This window comes from Fistularia commersonii, chromosome 5, assembly GCF_037954325.1.
Source record: "Fistularia commersonii isolate RoL2024-O1a breed Wild chromosome 5, RoL_Fcom_v1.0, whole genome shotgun sequence".
NCBI lineage: Eukaryota > Metazoa > Chordata > Actinopteri > Syngnathiformes > Fistulariidae > Fistularia > Fistularia commersonii.
In genome coordinates, this window is record NC_141288.1 from 5894527 (window position 1) to 5911185 (window position 16659).

At 44.0% G+C, this 16659-nt stretch overlaps 2 protein-coding genes across 2 annotated transcripts; one reads left to right on the top strand and one right to left on the bottom strand.

Annotated features, from left to right (window-relative positions):
- Positions 1 to 2718: 2718 nt before the first annotated feature.
- Positions 2719 to 4327, bottom strand: ascl1a (achaete-scute family bHLH transcription factor 1a). Its single transcript, XM_086146629.1, has 2 exons — positions 3659 to 4327; positions 2719 to 3559 (listed from the first exon to the last, which is right to left on the bottom strand). Exon 1 carries the CDS (start codon positions 4259 to 4261, stop codon positions 3677 to 3679), a length of 585 nt encoding a protein of 194 aa, XP_086002755.1. The 5' UTR covers positions 4262 to 4327; the 3' UTR covers positions 2719 to 3559; positions 3659 to 3676.
- A 2144-nt stretch (positions 4328 to 6471) lies between these two features.
- itfg2 (integrin alpha FG-GAP repeat containing 2) lies at positions 6472 to 16128 on the top strand. The gene is made up of 12 exons (XM_086146628.1): positions 6472 to 6878; positions 7431 to 7526; positions 7608 to 7649; positions 8577 to 8754; positions 8829 to 8968; positions 9062 to 9210; positions 9291 to 9385; positions 9463 to 9516; positions 10420 to 10511; positions 10844 to 10961; positions 12024 to 12197; positions 16014 to 16128. Exons 1-12 carry the CDS (start codon positions 6783 to 6785, stop codon positions 16076 to 16078), a joined length of 1299 nt encoding a protein of 432 aa, XP_086002754.1. The 5' UTR covers positions 6472 to 6782; the 3' UTR covers positions 16079 to 16128.
- Positions 16129 to 16659: the final 531 nt, after the last annotated feature.

The following is a 16659-nucleotide window of genomic DNA, read 5'->3' on the forward strand; positions in this document are numbered from 1 at the left end:
CTCATATCAACATGCCCCTCGCCCTTTCTTGTTCCTTTCCCCTAACCTCTGTGGGGGTGTTCTAAGGGTTCCAGTGGTGGGCCGTCAGGACCTGCAAGGCCTTCTCTGCTGGCCTAAAAAATATTTGAACAACAGATTGAGTTTAATTTTATTTTGTCCGTGAATACTTATTAAATAATTACAAATGGTCTGTCCGCTTCCTTATAGCCTTTTTCCTTTCCAGACATGTATTTTCATACTAAAGCATTTAACCAATCACATTTCAGCTATTATTTGTTGCCAGGCAGGGTCAAAGTCAAAGAATCTGATTCACGGGCGCTCTCACAAAAAATAAGGGTCAATGAAACTGTTGCTTTAACCAATCAGATTTTGAGTTGCGACACCAAGGCCTTCTAGAAGGCTGTAGTAACGTCAACCTGTCATACACCCTATGATTGGATAGTCAGAAAGCGTACTAGCCAGAGATAGCAGGCCGCATCTGTAGAGAGCGTTGATGTAATAGCTAATTTGTCAACCCATGATGGCTGAAGGTAAAGAAGTAATGGATGTGGTTCCAGATTCATTGTCAAGACCATTTTCAAGATGGATGTTTCAAGAAAAGCTGGACATGGCTAAGAAAGGTCGAGCAGTGCCGAAGCTAGCTGGCCTGTTGCAACGAGGAAAAGGATTTGTCCGTGTAACTGCATAATAAGATGGGTTTTATAGCAGTTATTGAGGGGTGGATTGATAAATGTAGCACTACTGAAGGCCTCGGTGTGAAATACAAGGCCCGCCGCTGGAGGGTTCCGATGAGCCCCACCTGTTGTACCATCGCGCTGTGTTTCTGTCGAGACTCCATCGTACTGAACGTGGGCGGGTGAAACAGGCAGATAATTTTAAAAAAGGAACATAAATGTAACCACTACACCTCATATCTACTTTCCATCATGCAGAAGAAGTAGAAGAATGGGAGCCCTGATATGTTTCCCTGCACTTGGAGAGTCCCATCTAGGGGTGATGGTAGACGGTGACACTTTAAGTGTTTTCCTTATGTCCAGTCTTCTCCGTAACCTTGTTTTTGCCCATGTCACTGCAGAAAACCACACCACACAAAGGAATGACAGGAAATGTTGCGCTGTCTCTACGTGGTGAAGTAGTTTTCGAGGATTTCACGGCTTCATTCGCAAGCCGGTCAGTGTGTATTATGCAGAGTGACGCATGTGAATCAACTGTTGTGAAGAACCTGCGGTTTACATTTCAAACATTTAAATGCAGCACTGTTTGTGTCGCCGCTCTGAGATCCGTCTCTTGTGGCATTCGTTCGTTTTTAGCGTCCTTTTAGCTTGCTGACCTATGACGTACGGAAAATCGCTACGACTGAGTGCAGGAATGCAGTGCGGGTTGAAGTGGCAATTTTTCAAAACAAAGAGCCCGGACTAAAAACTAATGAAAATAAATTACATGTTATTTTCAACAACTTTATTCTTTTTTTTATGGTCAAGAATTAACTTGTTAATCAATTAATCGATGAAATTGTTTGTTATTCCAGCCCTCGGTATAGTTTCAATAAAAAAAGGGAAATTTTCTTGAAATTAGTTTAGATTAAACAAATGTTAAAATTTGATTGTTGGTCATTGCAGAGGCCTATCATTTAGGATGGGAGGGGTGAAAAAAAATCCTCTTTTCACAGACCTGAACGTTTCACATAAATCTGTGTTTTTACCTTAAAAAACTTTAACCATAAACGAAATTTTAACCATCTTTTGAATGCGCATCAACCCATGGTTGGATGTTTATGCCCTCCCACACAACAGCAAACCCAGAAAGTAATTATCCGCAGTCTCTTTCTAACTGCATTAAAATTGTTATAAATGTGTAATTACGTCAATTACATGATAACTTGTTTACCAGGGGGCAGTTGTGGTGTGGATCAGTTCATGGCTCAGTGGCCTCTCTGACTCTAGATAAGTATACACACACTCACACACAAGCAGCAATCATCAATTGCTGTGTGTGTGTTTATCTGTGTGTTTTGAAGGTTCACCCATAAACCCACAACACATAGATGCTTTGGAGTTTATTCAACATTTTGTGTTTCTTTTCTCTCGTGAGTAACACCAGCAGGGAGACATCTTCGTCACACACCACCAAACCCCCTCCTCCTGCAAGGTGCCTGTGTGTGCGTGTGTGTCTGTGTATATTGTGTGCGTGTGTGCGTGTGTGGGCAGAGAATGTCTGTGTATAGTGTGTGTGCTCGGAGGCACGCCGCTTTCAGGAGGCACACGCCACCACGCAGTTCGGCTCTGTGTCTCCACTCGACCACCACCATACACACACACACACACTCACACAGAAACGCATGCATGCACGCGCACGGGCACACACGCATACATACCACTCACGAATCCATTAAAGCAGACACGCGTCCGACCGCAGCCTCCACCCACCTGTCAAACTTCGTTTTGCAGAAACAAAACACGGGACGAACTTATATTATGAAATTGTTCAACCGTTTATGGAGTCCCCCCAAATATATTGATATTATTATTAAGATTTTGAGCCCCTTTGCGTTAAATATTCCCATTCGTAAAATACGCGTAACTGTGCGTAAACTTGCTCCAGTGTACCTCTAGCGCGCGTGTGTGCGTGCATAAGTGTGTGTGTGTCCAAAAAAGTAAAACGGGACAGAGAAGAATTCAGTAACAAATAATTTTATTCTCCAACTAGAGTGTAGAAAATATGGTTATAAGACTTTTTGTTTTGTTTTTTTTTCCTTTATCCAAGACAATATATAACTGGCAGTGTGAGTCTTGTTTGGACAATAGCTGCATAACTTTTTGATCATCGTCAACTTCATTACACAATGCAATAAACATGGTTCTGCTATTAAATAAGACACGTCGGTGCTAAAAAAAATCCCCAAAACAAACACAAAAAAAGTCTCAGCGTCAAACTCCTTCTGGAACCTTCGTCAACGTAGGAAGGAATAATAGACTACGCGTCTAAATAGGCAGGAGGTAATAAAAGCAACTTTGCAATATATAGACAAAAATATATACAAAAAACATGATGTGTACAAAACGTCTATAAATCTCTTACATACAAAAATATCTTAATATATTTCACAAAAAAAGCGTTCTGATATAGAATTTCATAGAATAATTCCGCAACTTGGAAGCATTTTTAATGGATGTGAAGTTTAGCCAAGGGGGTTGGATTTATTTTTTTTTTAGCAAAAAAGAGCAAGAGTCCACTTTTCATGTCGTTGTTGTTGTTGTTGTTGTTGTTTATCAAGAAGGGAGGTTTTTTTTGCACAGAAGCTTGGATTCCCACGCTGTCAGGAGTCTAGTCCTGTAAATCCTTTGGCGCTGATCACGCACACACACGCACACACACACACACACACACACACACACACACACACACTCCACCATTTTTTTATATTTGAGTCTGTCTGGGCTTTTTTAGGGCGCTGGACAACAAAAAAAAAGAAAATAAAAACAACAACCACCCGCGTTTTCAGTGCATCTTGTTCCTCCTCTTCAACCCCAAGCGCACGACCCGGTGCGATCCAGGTTCTCTGCAAGGAGAAAGGAGGGTTAAACCCCGGTTTTCTTTTTTTGTTGTTGTTGTTGATGGTGGTTTTTAGGGTCTCTCTCTCTCTTTCTTTCGGTCTCACCTGGCAGGCAGTGGACGCTCAGAACCAGTTGGTAAAGTCCAGCAGCTCCTGCTCCTCGGGGCTCAGGGGGTCGTAGGAGCCTTCGTCGGAGGAGTATGAGGACACCGGGGAGCCCGCCATGGAGTTCATGTCGGCGGAGTATCCCTGCGACATGGCCGGCGACAGCACGCCGGACTGGAACGCCGCGCTCACGGCGTCGTGCTCGTCGAGCAACTGCTGCAGGGCGCGGATGTACTCCACCGCCGAGCGCAGAGTCTCCACCTTGCTCATCTTCTTGTTAGCCGCGCCGTTGGGTACGTGCTCGCGTAACGTGGCGAAGCCGTTGTTGACCAGCTTGACGCGGTTACGCTCCCGCTCGTTGCGCCTCGCCACGGCGTGCGGCTGCTGCTGCGGGAGCGCGTAACCGAAGCCGGCGAAGTTGAGCCGCCGCTTGCAGCGCAGCAGCTCCGGCGAGGACGAGCGCTGGCGCTTGGGCTGCTTGGACGCCGACTTCCCACCGCCTCCTCCGCTTCCCGCGGGGCTCAGCTGGACGCTCTGCGCGGCCGCGGAGAAGAAGCAAGCGGGCGGTAGCAGCTGCTGCTGCTGACCGGCGTGGAGCTCCATCCTGTCGTGTCCGGTGCGCTCCCGAGTGTACCGACGGATCTCACACACCCCGCGGAGTGTCGTGGCGGTGCGTCCCACTCGTGCCGTTCACGTGGAGTTTTTTTGGGGGGTGGGGTGGGGTGGGGGGCCCTCTTGGTTTCGGGGGGCCGCTGCTGCCTCGGTGCCGCGAAACTCGAGTCCCCGTGGGGTGAGACGCCTGCGCTTTTCAACGCGCACGGCCGCGGAAGGGAGGGGGCGTGGACACGCCCCACGGTCGCGTGGATACACCTTGGGCTCCTGCCCCGGCGCCGGTGCGATGCACACGCCGGACGCGTGCCACTTAAAGCACTAAACAAACAGTTCCTGGCGAGTGTTTTTTTTTTTCTTTTCCACACCCCTCTCCACGCTCTTTTCTTCTTGCGTTTATTTTATTCCTATCCATCACGGGTGGGTGTCACGTCGGTGTGGAGGAACCTGCCGCGGAGTTTGTCTGAATGCGGGTTATTATAAAAAAAATAAAAAAAATAAAAAAAAACTCCTATTTTGGCAAAGTTTGAAAAAAAAAAGTTGTGAATTTATCAGTATCATTCTATTTTCTTGCGAGTTTTTTTGTTTGTTTTTCAAAGTCAACAGGTGGCCCAAAGCGTTGGTTTTCTCTCCATGTACTTTTTTTTTTAGTATTATGAAAAAAGGGTGATGTAAAGGGCATTCAGTTGATGTTAAGTTTTTTTTTTTTTTTAAAGAAAAGGTTGTTTCAACTCCTGAACGCCGCGGAGTTTCATTGTTTGCCCTCCGGTCTGGGATGCGCTCGGAGCGCTATTGTGCCACTGGGAGGCCGAAAAATTTTCCACTTTGATTCGGATCTTCGGCCTTCGCAAAAGGCGGAACGGATGGTGTGTGTGTGAGTGTGTGTGTGTGTGTGTGTGTTTGAGGAAGGGAGGGGGTGCAACGCGACTAAGGCTTTTGTGTGTGTGATTGGTTACAGCCGATATGGTTACAGTTGCGTTGACGTGTCGCGGTTCTGTCGATTATTGTCGCTTTGAAAATGTATGAGCATAGTAAAACACATCTATAACAGCTATACCCCCTCCCCTTACTACTCCCCTTTTTTTTCTGCATCCCCCATTTTCCCCATTTCATCTGTGCATCCTTGTCTTAAAATAAAAAAAAAAAGAACGTGTGGGGGGGAGTGTTTTTTTTTTTTTTTGCAATTTTCTGCGTCGGCGGCGGCATTCAACATTTTAAGCTTGCAAAAAGCACCCACCACCACCACCACCCACCCACCCCAAGCCATCACCTTCCTTTCTTTTCCTTCCCATTTGCGCCCTATCCCCCCCCCTTCTCTCTCTCTCTCTATTTGGCCCCAGCAAGAGAGTTTAGAAAAGAAGCGTGGGTTCTATTCAGCCCTCCGCCCGCACCCCTTCACCGTCGCCAGGCTTTTTCTGAAACCAATCCACGGCCTGTTCACTGCTTCAGGCTCCAATTAGTGATTTGTGGGGTCCTCCAGAGGCCGGGGTTGGGTGGGGACGTGGGGGGGGGTGTTACTGTGGAGGGGCTTTCCAGCCACGGCCCGAGTGTAATAATTAATATGTGCTATCTGTCGTTCAGAGTGTTGTTTTGTAATTTTTTTTTTTTTTTTCTTGCAGGGAGTGTTTTTTTCTTAAACCCTTTATGACCAGCAGTGGTTATCTCTGAGCATAGGAAAAACTGTGTTTATTCTTCTTTTAAGTTTTATAAGAGGGGAACTATTTGAATTGGAGTTTAAAGTAGAGTCAAAAGATTTCAAGACTGGTTATTGCAAACTGATCTGCATTGAACTTACTAAACGTTTAGATGCATTATTTAAAAAGAAAGAAAAACTACAGAAGCTGCTTGATAAATACTTAGTAATATTCGGGAATTCTTAAACGACATTAAATATTGGACCCCCGAGTCACTTCGATCTCCTCTGTATGTATTTTGTGAAAACGCCTCTTTTTAGCTCAAAATGTTATTTTTTCTCCTGTGAGCGGGAGCTGTCGGTGAACATTGCCATCTAGTGGACATTACCGATTCACACTTAAAATATTGAACCCCTGAAATTTAAAGCACGTAAAATCAAGTTACAATCGAAAGAATTGCACTACCTATTTTAAACACTAATAATTATAGAAGTATGTCCCTTTCATTGCAGAATCCTTGAAATTTCGATGTACATTTCGCGAAAAACGTATGTATATATAGGGCTTCCGTACTTTCACTTGCTTTTGTTTACAAGGATACTGCGAGCAAGACGTGTTCCGGTTCTTATGGGCATTCAGTTCGGAAAACAATAAAACGTTTTCTTTACAGGTTTGAATGTTATATGAACATATCGTCATGGGGTGGTTAGTTAATACGTAAGTTTACTTTTTATAAGTACGTTATCACGAGCCTCCTTGCATACCATGGCTAATGCTAGCTTGTTAAGCTAGCTAAGCTAGTGATAGCTTCGGTCGCAGATGAATATTTACACTGATGTTAAGTCGGACTTTCCGGTTCTGATCCACCGGATCCGGTAACCATGAGGTCACTAAATTACGTCCAGCGTGTGAGTTTGGATTTTACGGGAACACTGTTTCCTCATGCTATCTGCCTGGGAGATGCTGACAACGACACGGTGAGGAAGCTAACCTTTATTCAAACTTTCACATCTCGGGATCAGATGTTTTTTTTCATCCCTCATGCAGTTTCTCTCTCTCTCTTTCTCTTTGGATTCATATCTGCTTTTATGGACAAACTGATTATTGATAGCATCCAATGACCCCCTCCCCCCACCTATAAATATTCGATTCATTTGATTTGTCTTATTTTTCAGAAAATTCCTTGCTGATACGTTTGGTAATTTCTTGAGAGTAGCAAAGAATGGGCAACAGTCTTTCGATTAGATCCCCTGTATCTGGATGAAGATAGGCAATGCAGTTTGTGCTTTCTGATAATAATAAATAAAACAAAGTACTGTGTTCATGGTTTGATAATATTAACTTACAGTACCATATCATTCAGCCACAGAGCAAATGTTCTCCAACTTTGTGACAGAATTGTACTCCAACAATGTTGTTCATAAAGTTGGGCTTCCCAGACTTCCCAGCTCTGTGTTTAAAGAGCACCGGTTAGCGAATGGATGATTCCAAAGTGAGCAAAGTAACCGATGCACTTTAACTCATGGCAGTTGAATGAGCTGGTTGTGGGCGACACCAGTGGGAAGCTGCATGTCTACAAGAATGATGACTCCAAACCCTGGATCACCAGGACCTGCGTAGGAATGGTCAGTAGGCTCTCGTAGACGCTGAGCTTCAAGTCTGATGAGCTAATTTTAACGCTCAGTCTTTGTCTGTTTGCCTTGCAGCTGACTTGTGTTGCAGTTGGAGATGTTTGCAACAAAGGGAAGGTGAGCTTGTGGTTCAGAAATGAAACTCTACATCATTTTCACTGGCTTCCTTACATTTCAACATGTGGAGCATGTAGCTTACCTGTAGTCAGATAAGTCAACTCCCACTTTTGCACCCTGACTTTGGGATATTGATAATGATATTGATAATACATTTTATTTATGTGTGCCTTTTACCCAAGGTCATCCTCCAAAAAAAAAAAAAAAAAAAAAAGATTTGCATCAGTAAGGTTCCAGATTATGGACAGTAGGCCATTTTGAAGAGATTGGTTGGGGGGGGTTAAGCTCCAAAGCTGTAGAGTAGAGCGACTGAAAGGCCGACTGAAGTGAGCAGAAGGGCGTTGCAGTATGAAGCAGGTCTGATAGTTATGGAGGGGCCAGGCTAAGTGGATTTACAGGTGTGGCACACTATTTTGAAGTGGAACTGCCAAAGGACCAGGGCGATGTGTTGTCCGTGGGGGGTTTGAGTTCTGATCCAAGCTGGAGTTTGTGGAGGGATTTGTTTGGGAGACCTAAAAGAATAGAGTTGCAATACTCTATCCAGGAGATCGGGAACTAGGTGGACAGACTGATATTATTAATATGGGTCTGGAAAGTGGATCTCTTATTTAGGATGACGTTTGTAGTGATAACGAGATGGCAAATGTTTTAAAATGAATAAAAGCCAGAATTAAACCCGTTGTTAGTTTAAAAAAGCTCTTGCATGAAATAATGTCACTAAATCCCTGCTCCTACATTTGGATCAATTTAGTCAGAAGGAGAGAATTTTGGGATTGAGACTGAACAAATGTTATTTTTGCATCACTGGAGTTGCCATCTGCTGGCCATTTGAAAGACCTCCATCTCAGATGTGATGGGAGGCTGAGGAAAGGACAGAAGATATTTTGACAATGAAGCAGAGTCACGCCACTGTCACGTTTAATCCAGAACTTTGTCGTCGCCGTGGGAGCTGAGGGCTGGTTTCACCTCTATGACCTGACCGTCGCCTCTGCGAGCAAATCCGATTCGTCGAGCCAGCATGAGTCACTGTCATCCGAAGACCAGAGGCCCCTCTTCACTCAGCACATCCCCGCCAACACCAAGGTCATCCTCATCAGCGACATCGGTGCGTTCTGTCCCTCCTTTTGGTTCTCTCCTCGTTCTGCCGGAGCTGGAACGCTCTGTGTTACTGTGCTGCAGATGGCGACGGCCGCAGTGAGCTGGTGGTGGGCTATACTGACCGAGTGGTGCGAGCTTTCCGTTGGGAGGAGCCGTCGGATGGTTCCGACCCGGGATCCGGACAACTGGTTCTGCTTAAAAAGTGGCTTCTAGAAGGACAGGTAGACGCCTTGGAATTAAAATAGCTCCGAATGTCAGATTGTCGATTTTTGCATCAGATCCGTCATTGAAGGAGTTCGCCGGCATCGCTGCAGGTGGACAGTCTGTCAGTCAACCCCGGTCCCGAGGGCCTCCCGGAGCTGATGGTGTCCCAACCGGGCTGCGGCTACGCCATTCTGCTGTGCTCCTGGACACAGCAGGACTCTTTGGGCTCCGGGGATGAGACCCCTGCCACCCCTGGCAGGTGAGCGACACCCCCTATGTGGTGCAGCGCGCGCCGGACGTCGCACGAGACCACACGCCTCTGACATCTCTGCCTCACAGCGAGGGGCCCTCGAGGGATGTAGTCCTGCACCTGACCACCGGGCGGATACACAACAAGAACGTCTCAACGCACCTCATCGGCAGCATCAGCAAAGGTGTGAAATTAGTTCCTTGAGTAGCACAATGTTGATGCTGAATGAGAAACTTGTATTTTATTTATTTTTTTTGTCAGGATCAAAAGAAGAGTCTTCCAAATGCGGACTGTTTGCTCTCTGCACTCTTGATGGCAAGTAGCATATCTTCATACTCGCTTCATCTGAGATTCACATTTTGAGTCATTAATGTTCCTCAATTTCTGGTATGTTTATTGTTTTTTTTTTTATTTTTTATATTTTGCAATACAGCAACACCTTAACTTATAACTTTAGTTCATTCTGTGATTGAGCCTGTAACTCAGTTTGCACATAAATCAAATTAAATTTCCCCCATTAAAAGGCATTGAAACCTGTTTTTAAACAAGAAAACTGTACTTTATAAATAGCAAATAATTTACAAAAAATACATTATAAAAGAGAATGCAAAGAAATAAACTGTTTTTTTTAAGTTTATTAACCTTGAAGATTGCACAAAGATGGCGGTGGTGGAGGAGGTTTGAGGAGTTTTTCATTTTGTGCTCTGTCACTTAACTTACTTGCTACACACTTAATGCTACAGTGTATTGCTAAATTTAACTTGCACACTGCTACACCTCATCGCAAAACTCAATTTAGCCAGTCCTCTTTATAAAATGATCAAACCGTCACCGACTGGCTTTGAACGACTCTTCCGATGCTTTGTCCGTTGATGTTCCTGCCGTCTGTTTCACCAAATCCCCTGTAAATGTGTGCTGCGTTTTGACAGATGACCCTCTTGTTCTCGCTATCTCACCAACAACAACTTGTCCATCTCTTCACGGACAAGTCAACAACACACACATCACTCATGTTTTTCGCTGATTTTCCTGCTCACTCATACCTCAGATTTCACTCAAAGCAAAAAAAGGGACTAAGCAACGGCTCGTAGAGTAGAACAAAGTAGATGGTGTGGAGAACTGTAAATAAATGCGTTGTCCTCATATAAGGAAGCCGGACTTGGAGCGTTTTTAAATGTGTGGTCTACCTCTCCCACATGTCCCCGTCCGGTGCCCCAGGTACCCTGAAGCTGATGGACAGCTCGGAGCAGCTGCTGTGGTCCGTCCAGGTAGATCACCAGCTCTTCGCCCTGCAGAAGCTTGACGTCACGGTCAGTCATGTTCTCAAGACCCTACCCGAAATTTCTTTTGTATCATCATCAATCATGAGGGCTGCAGCCAATCCTTGCTTATTATGGGGTGGAGAGGCGGAGTTTAACCTGGACTGGTCATCTGTCAATCACAGGGCCACGGACCCATTCACACTCCCATTCATAATTACAAACAACCAAAGAGTCCTCAATTTTGCCTCACAGCTAAACGACTAAAAGATAAAACATGTGGAGAAGTATTTGGTCCAAGAGATTGAAATAGATAAACTATTATGAAAAGGCTTCGAGATCTGGTTATCCGACGGGGGGAATTAAACACCGCTCTCTTGCAGGGTGACGGCCGAGAGGAGGTGGTGGCGTGCGCCTGGGATGGACAAACCTACATCATCGACCACAACCGCACCGTAGTCCGCTTCCAGTTTGATGAGAACGTCAACGCCTTCTGTGCCGGTGAGAGATACGACCAGAGAAATTACAATACAAATGAAGGGAGTTGCTGAATGCGACATAAACAGGACCTTCATTTAGTCGAGCTCTTTTGAAATCTTGCCTTTTTTTTTTTTTTTTTTTTTAAATGAATTTTTTTGTATTAATCACTTTCCTTCACAGCAAATTGCTATGATTGTTTGTGAAAAGTAATACACTGACCACAGGTTCCTACAGAAGATCAAAAATAATTTACCCTAAACATTAAATGGAGGAAATCACAAAAAACATGCAAAAATGACATTAGTATTGTTAGAAATAAGCTTAAAGCTAAGAGGATATGCCCCTGAGATTTGCGTAAAATAAGAGATTTGTCTCTTTTTGCTGTAACTGTTAACAGTATGCTAAGCAGCAGAATAAAAACACAAAAATGACCAACCTATTTTTGACTAGTCTGGTCAAAATAATTGCTGAGCATTTAGAATTTCTTTCTTTAAATACTGCTAAATGGGTCCTTAGTAAAATGTAAACCTGCATGAATGTCACAATATGTTCAATAATGAACAGTGAATTGGCAATAACAGCACAAGTACATATCCCAAAAGTCATAGGTCAATCATGTTAAAACATCAGCAATATTCCAATAATAATGAATAATAAAATTGACCAGGAAATACCTAAAATGGGCACAAGTGATTATGGTTTAACGCAACGTCCCAACTTGCACCTACCCATATCGGCCACTAAGTGTCAGTACTGAGAAGTTGGGTCTCCTCAGATCCACCCACGCTGCCAGGAGCAGTGGTTTATTTGAGCAACCTAATGTGACGTGGTGAGGAGTGGATCTGCTCGATTGCATCGGGTGTCATTTTTTTTTTTTCTTTGTAAATTGAGTGTGGCTGAAAAGGGTGTTTACACAAACACACACACACACACACAACTGAACTAGATCAGACTAGCTTCTGACTAGCTTCTGACTAGGTGGAAGTGACCTGCAGTCCAGTAGCTGATGTGGTCGCTAACACTCTATCATAGCAATGCCTGACTCATACTGTGCATGGGTGCTTGTGTGTGTGTGTATTGTAGGCCAGTACACGTGCAAGGAGGGCAAGAACAACCCGTGCCTGGTCTACGTCAGCTTCAACCACAAAATCTACATCTACTGGAAGGTGGAGCTGGAGCGCATGGAGTCCACCAACCTGCTGCGGCTCCTCGACGACAATCCCGAGTTTAGCCACCGCCTGACGCAGCTGGGAGTCAGTGAGTGTTTTAGAGAAACAAACGTTTGTAAGATTTTATTTATAGATTTTTTGTGCAGATTTTTGCCATTTTTCATTATAGTTCATTCGCTGCTTATCAAAAATGTGACCTGAAATTGTGGAGAAATTTGTAATTTCTCACTAACTGTCTGGGTTTTTTATCCTTTTGTCTTGGTCGTCTTTTTTTCTTTGTCAATTAGATAAAAAGATTTCAGAAAAATTATGATAAATAATTTTCAAACATCAACCCAAGGGAACAAATCCTTCCAATCAGCAATAATTACCCAAGCATAAAAGCAACTTGAGTAGTTTCCTTAAAACTTGTAAAGAGTTAACATACGCTAGCAAAATTGAAAAATCACTATATTCCAGCCACAGCTGGTGATTTCTCCCTGTTTTTCATTTTACTAATTATTTATTCCATTATTGACTGCTGTCCTGATTAGAATACAAATGAGGAAATTAGCAAAAATAATTACTAAAATAATTTGGAAAAAAAACATGTCAATTTTGTTTTTCAGCATCAGCCACTTTTACTTGTTAATTTATTTACTTAATTTACTTATGCAAGTTGTCAAATGCAACTCTAACACAGAGCGACGAACATTGTTTAACGTTATTTGTTTTATTTCCCGTTAAATATTCATCCCCTCACCCCACTTGACGTTTTTTAAAGATATCAACAGCTTTCACATAAACCCCAGGTCGAAGTGTCAAACACCAAGCGGACTGTAATGGATGAGGAAGGTATTTAAGATAACCAGGCCGTGGCGTCTTAGCTGTTCCTGTCTGCTGTGCAAAGTAAATAAATAAATACGTGAAACATCAAACGAGCTGCAACGAAACAATTTGTCATTTTCATTTTTCAGTAGCTGAACCCCGCCGTAGTACCATGCCACGGCTTCGTAATATTTTGTCTGCCAGACATTCAAACACAAGAGGGGCTGGGAGGGAGATCCAGAAATAGATGATATTACCTAATAATACCATACGGCGGTGACCTTTCAGACAGGGTGAGGGGAAATTACCATGATAAAGAGATTTTATAGCCGAGCTCTTTGTATTAAACTGTGCACGTGTAATCGGCCAGGGATTGTAAAATTTTAATATTTTAACAGCTGCTGGAGGAGAGGCAGAGCCTCCTGGCTGTAACTTGAGAAATGCGCCCTCTTTTTTATTTGTTTCGGGCACCCTTCCACACGAAACCACCGTCAGCAGTTAATTTCCGTCGCAAATTCAATTAATCCCCCACTGCTCCACAGTGGACATCTCCAGCGGGGGGAGGGAGGGCACAATCAATTACCCGACCGCAATCACCTCACGGCTGCTTTCCCACAGGCAGTATATCGATTTTGCTGTATCTTTTTTTTTTTTTTTATTGTTCTACTTCACACTGGCAGGAAACGCTGGCAGTTCAGGAGCCAAATGTCGTTAAAAGCAGTGAAAGATGCCTTGCATCATGTGTTAGAATTAGACCCGGCTACCCCGCCGCTGAAAGCAGAAGGTGGTCGTAGACATGGTAGGAAACACGATCCACCAGAAATTTAAGAACCTGAAGATTTTGTTTTTTTTCTGATCTGGTTGAGATGGGGCGTAGGAAGGAAACGTTCTGCGAGACGTTGCAAGTCGTCTTTGAGTCCCTCAGGAACTCTTGGGAGATTTGCACCGATGTCCTGTCACTGGTGTTTCGGCCGCAAAGTGTTCTCAAATGGTAAATGGAGGGTATTTATAAATATATCTGTATTAAGAGTGCTGCCAGACACTCAGGGACGCACATGCACACACACTGTACGATCAGAAGCTTCAGTGGACATTTGTGGTTCGAGAAATTTCTTATTACAGGATGAACCTTTTATATATCTTCTCCTGAGCCGCAGCTAGCATGCCACAATAAATGTCAAATTAAATCTTCATGTGAAGAATTATTAGGTTAAAAATCAAAAATGCTCAACAGTTCCTTCATTTTTTTCATTATAAAAAACTAAGTGCCGTATTTTCCACACTGTAAGGCGCACCGGATTATAAGGTTCGTCTTAAATGAATGGCGTATTTAAAAAAAAAAATCATATATAAGGCGCACTGCATTATAAGGCGCATGTAATAGAAGCTACAGTTGTGGCTAGGCTTGCGTTATGCATCCACTAAATGGAGCTGCGCTAAAGGGAATGTCAACAAAACAGTCAGATAAGTCAGTCAAACTTTATTAATGGAATACAAACCAACGTTCTGACAATTCTGTTTACTCCCGAAACAAGTTAGTGGATTCATAAGACAGTACCGTATGTACCGGTAGCTCTTACTGGTATTTGCGCAGCCTTCGTTCTAACAATGTATTTCCAACTCCATTCATCACGGTTCAAAACGTTTAATAAAACGAAAGCGCCAAGAAGGACCGTCTCTAAATTCGCTGTTGCCTTCATTCAAATAATGACTGTAGAGATGCTTCTACTTGCTGCTCTCTGTTCAACAACCCACCGTTCAAGTTTGTCCTTCTTTACTTTGCGCAGGTCATCTTATTGCTTCCCCCACTTCCGCACCATTGATTCGTTAATGTTGAATTCTCTCGCTGCTCTATTCCTGTGTTTTACTGCGTGACTGATAGCCTTGAGTTTAAGCAACGCGTCGTAAGAGTGTCTCTTGAAAGGTGCTTTTTTTGGGGGTCTTTATACACACACCTTTACCGGTTTTTACTGCTGCTACTTTGGCGACACACACACACACACACACACACACACACACACACACACACAGATGGAAATGAAAATGCACGCTTCGCGCAGTAATATATCTCAGCGTGTACCTCGCGCTACTTCTTCCACGGGAGAAAATGAAGTCGGCGGCTGCTTCCCGTAGCTGCGAGACCTCTTGCGGCTCAATATTGATCCATATATAAGGCGCACCGGATTATAAGGCGCACCGTCGGTTTTTGAGAAGATTTAAGGCTTTTAGATGCACCTTATAGTGCGGAAAATACGATGCATAAAAAAAAGCAATTGTGTTATATAATTAAACAGATGCTTGCCTGAGATCTGTTGATTGACAGGTCAAGGTTGAAGGCTAACAGCTATCAATAATGATAAATAGATATGTATGTATTTTGCATTACTGCAGGCTCTTCCTCAATGAGCACCAGGTCTAAATATTCACCACTTCACCAGCAGACAGGATGAATCCTGTTCTCAGAATGTTGTGTCATTTGAGATTCTCACCGTCAGATCTAGTCAACACGCCACCATGTTCTTATAGTCGTGCTTAAATTGTAACTCGTCCGTCATGTCAGTCGATGAACTATTAATTCATTCATGTCCCTCTCCGTCAAAGCGAAAACTGAATTGATAGCTGTTTGAGCTAAAATGCTAAGTTGTATAAATAAAACAAATATTTTCTTATCACGAGGTTGAACTTTTACTGATGCCGCCATGCTGACGATACCCAAAAATTCCCATCCCTGCCACCAGGGGTCCTCCAGCCCGCGGTGCTGTTCTCCACAATCCGTTGTCTTCACGTGAATGAAAGAATACTTTCATTAGTAATACTTCACCCTTAAGAGCCTTCTCCGTACACATTGCCAATAGAAATTAGCCAAGCTCTTTCTGTTGGTTGACTAATGATTAATGGTAATATTTAGAATAATAAAAAATCTTCCTGCTTGGTCATTAAACTTCCTGTTTGCAACTCCGGCCTCCCGTCCACGTACCATACACCTCTGTTGAAAAAAACAATAGCTAATAAACAAACTGTAACCTGACGTGTTTCACTCACTGCTGAACCGTGTTTAGGTTTATTGTCACATTTAGTTTTTTCCTCCTCCCTGCAGACGGCGAGGACCGGGCGGCGGTGAGAGCTCTGGTGGCAGACCTCCTCTACAAGGATGCACCGTGATGTCACATCAGCGCGTTGTCCTCACCTGTCAATAAACACTTGTGTGAGAGAGCCCCTGCCGCCGCTGCCCTTGTTGTTTGTCTTCCTTGCAGGTCCCACTGAGGGCAAATGGCGGGCTGTTTAACCCACCGCTTTCACCTGATAGCGGGGTTTGGAGGAAGGAGGGAGGGAAGGCGTTGCGTCGGCATCACTCAGTGTGGACAGGCTGATGAAAGGGAGCGCCGCCTTTTCATACCACCTCATTCAGAGCCGGTTTCTTTATCCGCCGCATCCGTCTCACGGGCGTACAGCCACAAAGGCATTATGTAACGCAGCATTTTCTTACACACTGACATTTTTATATGGTAGTAAGATGGCAATAATGATTACCCGGGGGGGGCAATGGCGTGGCGGTGGGAGAGGTTCTGCTCCCGACGGCAGGATCCAGTAACCTCCTATTTTGCCTGCCTCTTGTTTTCTCATGGAGTATAAATTAGGTGTGTATGAGAGAGTGTGTGCACGTTTGTCTCTGTGGATTAGGGTGTTTGTGTGCCTCGGGGGAAAATGCGGTCTCAGGTGTCCCGGTTGACCACGGTGCCCTG

Excerpts from the sequence above, each read along its gene's own strand:
- ascl1a (XM_086146629.1), bottom strand. The coding sequence starts at position 4,261 with ATGGAGCTCCACGCCGGTCAGCAGCAGCAGCTGCTACCGCCCGCTTGC.
- itfg2 (XM_086146628.1), top strand. The coding sequence starts at position 6,783 with ATGAGGTCACTAAATTACGTCCAGCGTGTGAGTTTGGATTTTACGGGA. Across the intron at positions 6,879-7,430 it reads GAGATGCTGACAACGACACG|TTGAATGAGCTGGTTGTGGG; the intron begins GTGAGGAAGCTA and ends AACTCATGGCAG. Across the intron at positions 8,969-9,061 it reads AGTGGCTTCTAGAAGGACAG|GTGGACAGTCTGTCAGTCAA; the intron begins GTAGACGCCTTG and ends GCATCGCTGCAG.